Raw genomic sequence first — 13752 nt, forward strand, 5'->3', positions numbered from 1 at the left:
TCAGGATGGCGGGGAAAGGATCTAATACAGTGTGATTTGCATGACATGTTTAAAAGACTCATCATGGCTAACATAATATACGTTGGGGTGTTTGCTTTACAAAATGGGGTCCTGGGGGGCCTTCAAAAGTGTTATAGGTAGTCCAAAAATTTGATGTGTAATTTATGTCCCTAGCACACCTGAAGGTGCTCCATGGATGTTGGGCCTCTTTATGTGGCCAGGCAGTGAAAAAGTCTCACACCTGTCGTCGCCATACAGGAGGAGTAGCAGAATGTATTTTGGAGTATAGTTGCAAGTATGCATATGCAATGTGACAGAGATAAACTGTTAATATGACAATTTTGTGAAAAATAAATCTTCACTTTACAAAAAATTGTGGGAAAAAATTACAACTTCAAATAACTCACCACGCCTCTTACTAAGTACCTTGGAATGTCTACTTTCCATAAAAGGGGTAATTTGCGGGGTATTTGTACTTTCCTGGCTTGCTAGTGTCTCAAGAAACGAGATTGGCCTTCAGTACATCAGTTATGAACAATTTTTAATGATTGCTATCATAGCTTGGTTGACCAACAGAGGTGACCAAGTGTTGCAGACACCCCCTAGGGGCACTGGAACCCAGGATATACCAAACAAGGGAGGTGCTGTACTAGGGTCCCATTTTGTTTCTATATGCTATCTGTATGGTTTTTATGTGTTCTTTATTTGTATATTTGGATGCCTTGCAAACATTCTAATATTTTTAAATTAAATGTGATGAATAAAATTGTTATGATATTTTGGTCTCATACTATTGCCAGTAAATTCCATCCATTGAAGAACCTGGTCTTGGGTTCCTTTTCTTCTTTCTTGTAGACATTCCAGGATGTGGCATGGGTAGAGGTCACCTTTTTTGCTATATAATCGTTTAGGTGGTTTAGGGAATCTTCAGGGCTTCAATGAGTTTATAAAGATGTGCGCAAAAAAAAAAAAAAAAACCGCCTCAACGCGTTTCACGGGACCCACTTCATCAGGAAGTTACATAGGAGAATGTAGAGTTCAAAAATCCATAGCAGGACTGCAAAAGGCAAGGGCTACGCCAGAGACTTCCCCCGCAGGCGAGTGCAGGGGCCACTATGAGAAATTAATGTTTATTTCTCAATACTTTTTAAATTACTTGTTATTTACCATGTCCCCACCCGGCCTATAGCAAAATGACGGACGGACGGGTGGGCGGGACTTTCATCAATCTGGATGCATGTCACATTACATCCTCCAAAACTGTGCCTCAGGCCGCGATGTGGCGCGATCTGTCACCAGCTGTGTCTGATGGATGGTCAGTGTACTGGACCGCTGACAGCACCATGTGACTGCTGTGACCAATCACAGCAGATTAGATGACAGTTGTAAACAATGGATGGCTTCCTTTCATTGTGAACAATTGTGTTGCTGGCTGTGATTGGTCACAGGGATTACATGGTACAGACAGGGCCAATCACAGACCATCTGTACCATGTGAGTAGCTGTAGCCAATCACAGCTGATCACAACAATACACAGTGTCTACACACTGTCATTCAGTAAAAATATTTGCTTACAGCAATGAAATTCACTGCTATAAGCAAGCATAGTATGTAAAAAAAAAACAAAAAAAAAACAACTCCCCAGAATGATACAGTGTTACTATGGCAACACTGTATTGCTCTGGTCACAGTCTGTAAAAATAATTAAAAAACAAAAAATAAAAAATATAAAAAAAATTGAAAACAATTATTATTATTATTTTACATACTGTCCCCGGTCACTGCCACACCAGTTATATGATGACGCTGTACTGCACTGGTGACAGTATTTAAAACAAAAATACTTTCCAAAAAAGGGGTGATTTGGGGGGTATTTGTACTGTCCTTGCATTTTTGGACCGTCAGTACATCAGGATCGATCGATTTTCAGATATCCCATATATATCATAGTTTGTAGACTCTATACCTTTCCTACAGACTAAATAATAAACACCGATTTGGGTTATTTTCACCAAAAAAATGGAGCAGAATACATTTTGCCATAACTTTAAGAAGAAAGGTCATTTATTTGCAGAATTTTATAACAGAAAGAAGAAATTTCAAAATTAAAAAAAAAAAAAAAAAAAAACCCCAGTGGTGATTAAATACCACCAAAAGAAATCTCTATTTCTGTGGGAAAAAACAAACAAAACAAAAACGATACAAATGTCATATGGGAACAGTGTTACATGACCGCGCAATTGTCATTCAAAGTGTGACAGCGTTGAAAATTGGCCTGGGCAGGGGGGGGGGGGGGGGGGTGCTCGGAATTGAAGGGATTCAATTAAGTAACATAATGAAGGCCGCTAATTTGAGATTAAAAATTCTTATTTTTTTTTAATAACAAAGTTACAACCTGCAATTTTGTTGTTCTAATGAGAAGTGTCAGAGGATCGTTCTGTTCCCGCACATGCGATCGCTTCAGCAGCAATTTGTTTAATTAGATCCTTGTACCCTTTACTAAACACCATGTCCTGATTGTAGAAATTAAACAAATGATATTTGAATTCAATTATATATAAATTATGTCTTCCTTATTACTGCTTATTTACTATAACTCAGGCAGGATTTTAGAGAACAGAAATCTTCACACCTGTCAGGCTCAGTACAGCACATTAGCTAATTGAAGGCATTCCACTTATTTCTGGTTCTGCAGGAGATTTGCTGAGCGTTTCCAAAAATATTCCACCTGGAACGGTGTAAGCAGGGCCGGTGCTGCCACTAGGCAAACTAGGCAGCCACCTAGGGCACACTGTTTCCTAGGGCCCAGCCAGGCTATGGGGACCCTGTGTAAGATTAGGAGTGGTATGTGCCAGAGGCAGGCTGTGATTAGGAGGGGTGGGTGCCAGGGGCAGGCTGTGATTAGGAGTTGTATGTGCCAGAGGCACGCTGTGATTGGGTGGGGTATGTGCCAGAGGTAGGCTGTGATTAGGAGGGGTGGGTGCCAGAGGCAGGCTGTGATTAGGAGGGGTATGTGCCAGGGGCAGGCTGTGATTGGGTGGGGTATGTGCCAGAGACATGCTGTGATTAGTGGTTGAACAAACTATCCAACCAGGCATGCTGTGTGTGTGCACAGTGTCCTGTAACTCAGCCAAAGTATACAGTATATATAATATGTAATACACTATATATAGTAATACTACTCTCATGACCCGCTTCCTCCTGATTGGCTGGGAGGAGAATAAGTGTGATAATAGCGAATATTAATTTGCTATTGTCAGGCAACTGGGTGGGCTCAGTGCGCCCCGAGCCCACCCTTTTTTGAAGCATATTAGAGCCTCTGGCTCTAATCCCGTGCTTAAAAAAAGTAAATAAAATAAATAAATCCCCTATTGGAATCCATGCATCCGGTGCCCTGCATGGAGAATAGGGGGCCGGATGCATGAATGGGGGGACACCCCTGCGCCCCCAATGGACGGGCCGCCACTGGTTAAAGGCTAACTTCACTTTCGTGGGTAATCAGTGCTAGAAATATGCACTGTCACTGTACTAATGACACTGGCAGGAAAGGGGTTAACCTAGGGGCGATCAAAGGGTTAAATGTGTTCCTAGGAGGTGCTTTTGAACTGTATGGGGGATGGGCTTGCTGGATGAACCCAGAGTCCCTGTGCTCATCACTGACAGAACAGCTGTCTGCAGTGTTTACAATGACAGACCACCGCTGGAGCGATCGTGGGTGCCCACCGGCAATGGCGGCTGCCATGCCTGGGAATTGGCTTCCCCTGTTGGCAATGGGTGTGCGTGCCTCCCCGCGAAGCGATGTACAGGTACATTGTTTTCGACAGAGCCGACCTGCCACAATACAGGCATACCCCACTTTTAAGTACACAATGAGATGAGAGCATGCATGTAAAACAAAAATCTACTTAAAGTGAAGCATTTCTCAATGTAAATACACCAACTCCATAGGAAATCTTGGTCAGCTTGGCATGGCACTGCTCCCAATCCATAAGGGACAAGGACACCAAGCTTGGGGAGCATGTTAAGGGGATCCAGAACTATGAAATGGTAGATTACCTAGGCAAGCTGGCCGGCCACAAATATGATATGTTGTAGTCCTGGGTCCCCTCTCGGTGCTCCCTAAGTTTGGTATCCCCGTCACTTATGGTTTGTGAGTAGTGCCATGCCAAGCTGACCGGGCTGTGTCTGTACTGGCGAGTGTACGTAAAGTGAGGGGTATGGCAGTATATGTACAGCGGCTGGTCGGCAAGTGATTAATGCAGAAAATGCAATAGGGTATAAAGAACCTTTGGAAATGCTTTGGGGGGGGGGGGGGGGTACTAAAACTGGTACACACATAATCTGGTGCAGTTGTGCAGAGTAACCAATCATCTTCCAGGTTTAAGCACCAATCACATGCAAGAGAAAAAAAAACAAAAAAAACAAGCATTTTGTGTTTGCACATCGTCATTTCGTAGGTTGTGTGGATTTCTATTGGTCGGGGTAAGGAAATAGAGACGGGGACGGGGAGGGGGACGGGGGGGACGGGACGGGTCTCTCTGCACACGCTCTGTCTGTAAATAGAAGCAATGAAAGGATCTGAGGTCAGCTTGTGCCGCACAATATGTCTGCATACCTTTCCCGCACAGCAAATATTAATAGAATGTCAGATATTTGCAGAAGCTTCATAAGTAAACGTTCGTTCTTTTATCCTATGAGAATTTCCATTTATCCGGCATGACTCATCATCCAGATAATGAAAGGTACAGATATACAGAATCATTACCCTTCGGATGAGTCTGATGGTAGGAGGCGGCCTGTAACCCGTGACTACGTTGTCAGCTCACCTCTAGAATGGATGTCTGGATCTGAAGAATCAGTTCGTGACCTTTGACCTGTCGGACGCAGATCTTGCAGGACAGCTGAGTGGTGGCCGGCGTGTATCGCTCCAGGGAGAAGGCACAGTGCAGTGGCTGCTGGTTACTGCACCACACACGGGAGAAAGGGACTTCCTGCAATGGAAACAAAGACAGTCAGCTGGTGGCTGCAATACAAAATAAGATGAAGCTCAATGACTGTACTAGTGATCAGCATCTTTCCCGACACCCTGCAGAGCTAATTACTAATATTACCAAACTTTACAGAGAAAGGGAATTCAATAAGACACGGGGCCACTCACTAAAATTAGAAGAGAAGCGGTTTAGCCTTAAACTGCGTAAAAGGGTTCTTTACTGTCAGAGTGGTAAGGATGTGGAATTCTCTTCCACAAGCAGTGGTGTCAGCAGGGAGCATCAATAGTTTAAAAAAAACTATTATATAATAAAGTGCAGCGCTAAAATGCCCTATGAATAAGTCACATACGACGAAACGCGTCAGCTCATTTGTTCCTGCCTGTCACGCCACATAATTACATCCATAGTTACATAGTAGTTGAGGTTGAATAAAGACAATAGTCCATCCAGTTCAACCCATGTAGGTGTGTGTGGACGCAATCATCTCACATAGCCCTGAATGTTTTGTTCTTGGAGATTACATAGTTACATAGTTTGTGAGGTTGAAAAAAGACATCAGTCCATCCAGTTCAACCTATGATGTGTGTGTGTTTGCTGTTAACCGTACATTGTATACCCCTGTATGTTGTACATTGTATACCCCTGTATGTTGTACATTGTATACCCCTGTATGTTGTACATTGTATACCCCTGTATGTTGTACATTGTATACCCCTGTATATTGTACATTGTATACCCCTGTATGTTGTACATTGTATACCCCTGTATGTTGTACATTGTATACCCCTGTATGTTGTACATTGTATATCCCTGTATATTGTACATTGTATACCCCTGCATGTTGTACATTGTATACCCCTGTATGTTGTACATTGTATACCCCTGTATGTTGTACATTGTATACCCCCTGTATGTTGTACATTGTATACCCCCTGTATGTTGTACATTGTATACCCCTGTATGTTGTACATTGTATATCCCTGTATGTTGTACATTGTATATCCCTGTATGTTGTACATTGTATACCCCTGTATGTTGTACATTGTATACCCCTGTATGTTGTACATTGTATACTCCTGTATGTTGTACATTGTATACCCCTGTATGTTGTACATTGTATACCTCCTGTATGTTGTACATTGTATACCCCTGTATGTTGTACATTGTATACTCCTGTATGTTGTACATTGTATACCCCTGTATGTTGTACATTGTATACCCCCTGTATGTTGTACATTGTATACCCCTGTATGTTGTACATTGTATACCCCTGTATGTTGTACATTGTATATCCCTGTATGTTGTACATTGTATACCCCTGTATGTTGTACATTGTATACCCCTGTATGTTGTACATTGTATACCCCTGTATGTTGTACATTGTATACCCATGTATGTTGTGGTCTTTAAGGTGCCCATCTAATAGTTTTTTGAAACTATCGATGCTCCCTGCTGAGATGTATTTCCAAGAGTCAATTGCTACCATTTGTGGAAGAGAGTTCCACAATCTTATTGGCCTTACAGTAAAATACCCCCTGCGTAGCCTGAGATTAGATAGCTTCTCCTCTAATCACATTGGATGGCCTTGTGTCCTCTTACATTCCTTGCGACTGAATAGTTTTTTTCCTATGCTGGGATCACCATTGAGGTATTTGTAAATCGCTATCAAGTCCCCTCTCAGGCGTCTCTTCTCCAGGGAGAATAAATCAAGCACTTGTAAACGCTCTTCATAATTTAGGTCCTCCAATCCCCTAATTAGTTTAGTTGCCCTTCTCTGGACTCTCTCCAGTTCCAGCACATCCTTTCTGAGTATTGGAGACCAGAACTGGACAGAATACATGTTCAATGCTGGTTACCTGCAGTTGCTTCTAAGTGTTTTTGACTATTTTAAATACATTTTTTGAAGCAGTTTTACACTATGTGTGTATACTTGTTTTTGCATATCGGTTTATTGCTTGGAGATCAATCATCATAATCCAGGAATATAAGGACACAGCCTGATCAATAATTCCTTGTGATCAGAATATACCTACTTATGAGGATCATCTGGCTTGTTTGACCCATTTACTACAAGGTACCTAGGTAGAAATATTTTCTGATGAGCACATACAGTATCTCACAAAAGTAAGTACACCCCTGACATTTGTGTAAATATTTTATTCTATCTTTTCATGTGACAACACTGAAGAAATGACACTTTGCTACAATGTAAAGTAGTGAGTGTACAGCTTGTATAACAGTGTAAATTTGCTGTCCCCTCAAAATAACTCAACACACAGCCATTAATGTCTAAACCGCTGGCAACAAAAGTGAGTACACCCTAAGTGACAATGTCCAAATTGGGTCCAAAGTGTGAATATTTTGTGTGGCCACCATTATTTTCCAGCACTGCCTTAACCCCCTTGGGCATGGAGGTCACCAGAGCTTCACAGGTTGCCACTGGAGTCCTCTTCCACTCATATCACAGAGCTAGTGGATGTTGGAGACCTTGCGCTTTTCCACCTTCCATTTCAGGATGCCCCACAGATGCTCAATAAGGTTTAGGTCTGGAGACACGCTTGGCCAGTCCACCACCTTTACCCTCAGCTTCTTTAGCAAGGCAGTGGTTGTCTTGGAGGTGTGTTTGGGGTCATCATGTTGGAATACTGCCCTGGGGCCCAGTCTCCGAAGGGAGGGGATCATGCTCTGCTTCAGTATGTCACAGTACATGTTGGCATTCATGGTTCCCTCAATGAACTGTAGCTCCCCAGTGCCGGCAGCACTCATGCAGCCCCAGACCATGACACTCCCACCACCATGCTTGACTGTAGGAAGACACACTTGTCTTTGTACTCCTCACCTGGTTGCCCCCACACACACTTGACAAAATCTGAACCAAATACATTTATCCTGGTCCCATCAGAGCACAGGAGATGGTTCCAGTAATCCATGTCCTTAGTCTGCTTGTCTTCAGCAAACTGTTTGCGGGCTTTCTTGTGCATCATCTTTGAAAGAGGCTTCACTATAACACTTCACTATAAGAGAGCAAATTTTCCAAGGAAAAGGGCTACTCTCCAAGACTGAGACTGGGAGGGAATATTGACATTTATGAACACAGAACAGAAATGGAATTTGTCATAAAGACTTTATGTGGTCTCACTGTAAAGAATATTCCCATGGCCAATAAGATTAAAAGGCTAAACATAAAACCTAGGTGGCTCATGGCTAAAGGTAATAAAAAAAAGTGTAAATAATAAGAATTTATAAGAATATATAATAAGAAAAGAGATTTTAAAAAATATAAAAGTCAAGGAACACTATCATCATTTAAGGCCCCTTTCACACTTGTGCAACTTGCTCTGCGACTTGGGACTGCAAAGAATTTTCCCATGGTCAATAAGATTAAAAGGCTAAACATAAAACCTAGATGGCTCACGGCTAAAGGTAAAAAAAAAAAAAAACTATAAATAATGAGAAAAGAGATTTTAAAAAATATAAAAGTCAAGGAACACTATCATCATGTAAGGCCCCTTTCACACTTGTGCAACTTGTCCTGCAACTTGGGACTGCAACGTCGCATGACAAGTCATACCCTATGATTTCCAATGAGTACCATTCATATCTGACTTCAGAATAGTCCCTACTTCGTCACTACTTTGGTCCAACTTTGATGCGTTTTGAAGTCTGTAAACCTCAAATCACACAAGTCCAGTCAAAATCGCGTCAAAGTCACGGCAAAAAATTGCGGTAAAATCATGTGACTTTTAGGTGTGAAAGGGGCCTAAATGTTACAAAGAATATAGCAAAATATGTAAAAAGAAAAAAAGGACGTAAAATAAAAAAAAACAACTGATTGCAAAAGATAGTAGGACAAACCCCAAAAAATGATTCAAATAAATGAATAGTAAAAAGGTCAGGTCTGAGCATGTAGGCCCTTTACACAATAATCAGGAGTGGGTGACTGGGGACAAAGAGAAGACAATTTTATTAAATACTTTCTTCAGCTCTGTATATACAAAGGAGTATGGGGGAGCTCATGACCATAATGAGGACGGTAGTGACACAGCCCCAAATGATCCACAATGGCTCAAACGTGATATGATCCAGAAATATTTAGACAGAATAAGGGTGGATAAAGCACCTGGACCAGATGGCATCCACCCACGCATCCTAAAAGAATTGAGCTCTGTAATTTCTAAGCCTTTGTTTCTAATTTTTGGGGACTTGTTAATGCCTGGAATAGTACCACTGGATTGGCGTAGTGCCAATGTGGTGCCTATATTTAAAAAACTATCAAAGTCTTTACCAAGTAACTATAGACCTGTTAGTGTAACTTCTATAGTCGGGAAGATATTGGAGAGTTTAAAAAAAGACCACATAGATGAGTTCTTGCTGGAAAAAAATACTCTAAGCAACAGACAGCATGGATTCATGAAAGACAAACCTGATTTATTTTTATGAGGAGGTAAGTAAAACCTTGGACAGAGGGGTGGCTGTGGATGTGGTATACTTGGACAGAGGGGTGGCTGTGGACGTGGTATACTAAGACAGAGGGGTGGCTGTGGACATGGACTACTTGGACAGAGCGGTGGCTGTGGACGTGGTATATTTGGACAGAGGGGTGGCTGTGGATGTGGTATACTTGGACAGAGGGGTGGCTGTGGATGGGGTATACTTGGACAAAGGGGTGGCTGTGGACGTGGTATAGTTGGACAGAGGGGTGGCTATGGACGTGGTATTCTTGGACAGAGGGGTGGCTGTGGACGGGGTATACTTGGACAGAGGGGTGGCTGTGGATGTGGTATTCTTGGACAGAGGGGTGGCTGTGGACGGGGTATACTTGGACAGAGGGGTGGCTGTGGATGTGATATACTTGGATTTTGCAAAAGCGTGTGACACAGTTCCCCACATGTGGCTAATGTGTAAGGTAAAGTCTACTGGCTTGGAAAGATCAGTTTGTAATTGGATAGAAAATTGGCTAAAAGATATAATTCAGAGAGTAGTGGTTAATGAATCTTACTCTGAATGGTGTAAGGTTATCAGTGGGGTACCCCAAGGTTCAGTGTTACTAGTGGTGTACCCAAGTTTTAGTTATATTAGTGGCGTACCCCAAGTTTCAGTTATATTAGTGGGGTACCCCAGGGTTCAGTGATGGGACCCTTACTTTTTAATCTATAAATAAATGATATTGGGTCTGGGATTTCAATCTTTGCAGGTGACACCAAGCTATGCAGAGGAATAAGGTCCTTACAGGATGTCTCCAACGTACAACTTGGACAGCCCCTCTCCTATCACTATTGACAGTCCCTCTCCTAGCACTGTGGACAGCTCTTCTCTTAGAACCATAGGTAGCTCTTCTCTTAGAACCATAGGTAGCTCTTCTCTTAGAACCATAGGTAGCTCTTCTCTTAGAATCATGGGCAGCTCATCTCTAGGAACCATGGGCAGCTATTCCTATGTCTAGTGACAGTTCCCCCAATCAACATGGATGGCTCAACATCTAGCACCATTGGCGGTTCCTCTTATCACCACAGACAGCTTCTCTCCTAGCACTATGGATGGTCCCACAACTAGCATCAAGGACAATTCCTTTCATAGCACCATGGACAGCTCCTTTCCTAGTACCATGGGAATTCCCTCTCCTAGTACCATGGGAATTCCCTCTCCTAGTACCATGGACAGATCCATTCCTGGCACCATTGAGAGCTACTTACCCAGCTCCATGGAGAGCTCCTCACTGGCACCGTGGAAATCTCCACTCACACCACCATGGACAGCTCCTCTTCCAGCACCATGGACAGCTCATCTCCCAGCACCATGGACAGCTCCTCTTCCATCACCATGGACAGCTCCTCTCACATCACCATGGACAGCTTCTCTCCCAGCACCATGGACAGCTCCTCTCCCAGCACCATGGACAGCTCCTATCTTATCACCATATACAGCAAATCTAGCACCATGGACAGCTCCTCTCCCAGCACCATGGACAGCTCCTCTCCCAGCACCATGGACAGCTCCTCTCCCAGCACCATGGACAGCTCCTATCTTATCACCATATACAGCGAATCGAGGACCATGGTCAGCTCCTCTGTAGACTGTTCATCCAAGCAGCTGTTTGGATTTGAGTTAAATGTTTTGTAGTAACAAAAATTGGAAACATTGTAACATCTTTTCAGGATTTTCGACTTTTAGGTTAGAACACCAATGCCATTCAGTGGAAATTTACAGGAAATTTCAATAAACAGGATTATTTCTAGCCGGTGCCTCTCTGGAAGAAGACACATCGAGTAGATATCACCACACTGTAATTTCATCTAAATGTCTGTTGCTCGGGATGAACACATGAAGACAAAATACAACTTTCAAGTTCTTGTCCTAAATTATCATTCTTATGATCCTCAAAGATATATTGACTGAGCAAGAAAATATATAAACTTCTCCCTTACTTTATACTTCATACTGAATCAGACAAACCTGTTTTCCATTTGGGTTTAATTACCGTCATCCATATAAATAACTCAGGAATAAAGGATAATTTATGCATTAAACATTTGTTTCTTTCGGTGCCATCCAAGATCACAGGGCTGAAAACAGTTCAAGTTCTTTCTGCAAATTAGTAATCACATCTCTGTATTTTCTTTACTACAAACTATTTATTCTGGCCAAACTCTAAGGAAATACTGAGGTGTTTACATTGATCCAGGCTTCCGTATACCATATACTCTCACCAGCCACTTTATTAGGTACACCTGTTCAATTGCTTGGTAACACAAATTGCTAATCAGCCAATCACATGGCAGCAACTCAATGCATTTAGGCATGTAGACGTGGTGAAGACGACTTGCTGAAGTTACAAACTGAGCATCAGAATAGGGAAGAAAGGGGATTGAAGTGACTTTGAACGTGGATTGGTTGTTGGTGGCAGACGGGCCCGGTCTGAGTATTTCTGGGATTTTCACACACAACCATCTCTCGGGATTACAGAGAATGGTGGGAAAAAGAGAAAATATCCAGTGAGCGGCAGTTGTGTGGAGGAAAATGCCTTGTTGAGGTCAGAGGAGAATGGGCAGACTGGTTGGAGATGATAGAAAGGCAACAGTAACTCAAATAACCACTCAGTACATCCATGGTATGCAGAATACCATCTCTGAATGCGCCACACATCAAGCCTTGAAGCAGATGGGCTACAGCAGCAGAAGACCACACCGGGGTGTCACTCCTGTCAGCTAAGAACAGGAAACTGAGGCTACAATTGGCACAGAATCACCAACATTGGAGAATAGAAGATTGGAAAAACGTTGGCTGGTCTGATGAGTCTGGATTTTAGCTACAACATTCAGATGGGGGAGGGTCAGAGATTGGCGCATGGATCCATCCTGCCTTGTATCACCCGTTCAGGCTGGTGGTGGTGGTCTAATGGTGTGGGGGAGGGGGGGGGGGTAATGGTTCAGGCTGGTGGTGTAATGGTGTGGGGGAGGAGGGGGGAGGGTAATGGTTCAGGCTGGTGGTGGTGTAATGGTGTGTGTGGGGGTAATGGTTCAGAGTGGTGGTGGTGGTGTAATGGTGTGTGTGGGGGAGGAGGGGGGGTAATGGTTCAGGCTGGTGGTGGTGTAATGGTGTGTGTGGGGGAGGAGGGGGGGGTAACGGTTCAGGCTGGTGGTGGTGTAATGGTGTGTGTGGGGGAGGAGGGGGGGTAATGGTTCAGGCTGGTGGTGGTGGTGTAATGGTGTGGGGGAGGAGGGGGGTAATGGTTCAGGCTGGTGGTGGTGTAATGGTGTGTGTGGGGGAGGAGGGGGGGGTAACGGTTCAGGCTGGTGGTGGTGTAATGGTGTGTGTGGGGGAGGAGGGGGGGTAATGGTTCAGGCTGGTGGTGGTGGTGTAATGGTGTGGGGGAGGAGGGGGGTAATAGTTCAGGCTGGTGGTGGTGGTGTAATGGTGTGGGGGAGGAGGGGGGTAATAGTTCAGGCTGGTGGTGGTGGTGTAATGGTGTGTGTGTGTGTGGGGGGGTAATGGTTCAGGGTGGTGGCGGTGTGATGGTGGGGGGGGGGGTAACGGTTCAGGCTGGTGGTGGTGTAATAGTGTGGGGGGGTCTTGACACACTTTGGGCCCCTTTAGTGGTATAAGCCCCACCCCCTACCTGAGTATCATTGCTGACCATGCCCACCCCATTATGACTACAGTGTCCCCATCTTCTGATGGCTCCTCCTAGCAGGATAATGCACCATGTCACAAAGCTCCAATCATCTCATCACTAGAGATGTACCGAACGGTTCCCGGCGAACTTCGAACGTTCGCGTTCGCCGCTGCATGCAGGCGAACATATGCGATGTTCGGTCCGCCTCCTATACATCATCATTGAGGCAAACTTTGACCCTGAACATCACAGTCAGCAGACACATTCCAGGCCAATCAGCATACCTCCCTCCCACACCCTCCCAACTCCTATAAATAAGCAAGGGCAGCATCCATCTTAGATCATTTCTGTGTTACTGAGAGCAGGGAAAGTGCTGCTGCTGCTGTTATAGCTGGGGACAGTTAGTCAGTGTTCCCGGTCTTGTTAGCCAGTGTTCTTGGTACACTCCTGCTGTAAGGACAGCACCCCAAAAAGCCCTTCCTAGGGCTGGTATTTAAGGTTTTTTTTGGATATATATATATCTATTGTCCCCAAAAGCCCCTTTGAGGGCTGGTATTTGAGTATTTTTTTAATATATATATATATATGCAGCATGTCCAGAACCAGAAAAAAAAGATCATATAGGTGTAAAAGGGGTTCCCACCATC

At 43.8% G+C, this 13752-nt stretch overlaps 1 protein-coding gene across 1 annotated transcript in view; it reads right to left on the bottom strand.

Moving 5' to 3' along the window:
- The window catches only part of UNC5D (unc-5 netrin receptor D), a 991829-nt gene that overhangs the window by 66971 nt on the left and 911106 nt on the right, over nucleotides 1-13752 (bottom strand). The window contains exon 15 of the mRNA XM_082253174.1: nucleotides 4828-4992. Within this exon, the coding sequence (XP_082109300.1) occupies nucleotides 4828-4992 (165 nt within the window). The remainder of the gene's footprint in view (nucleotides 1-4827; nucleotides 4993-13752) is intronic.

This window comes from Pelophylax lessonae (assembly GCF_965119305.1).
Source record: "Pelophylax lessonae genome assembly, chromosome: 4".
NCBI lineage: Eukaryota > Metazoa > Chordata > Amphibia > Anura > Ranidae > Pelophylax > Pelophylax lessonae.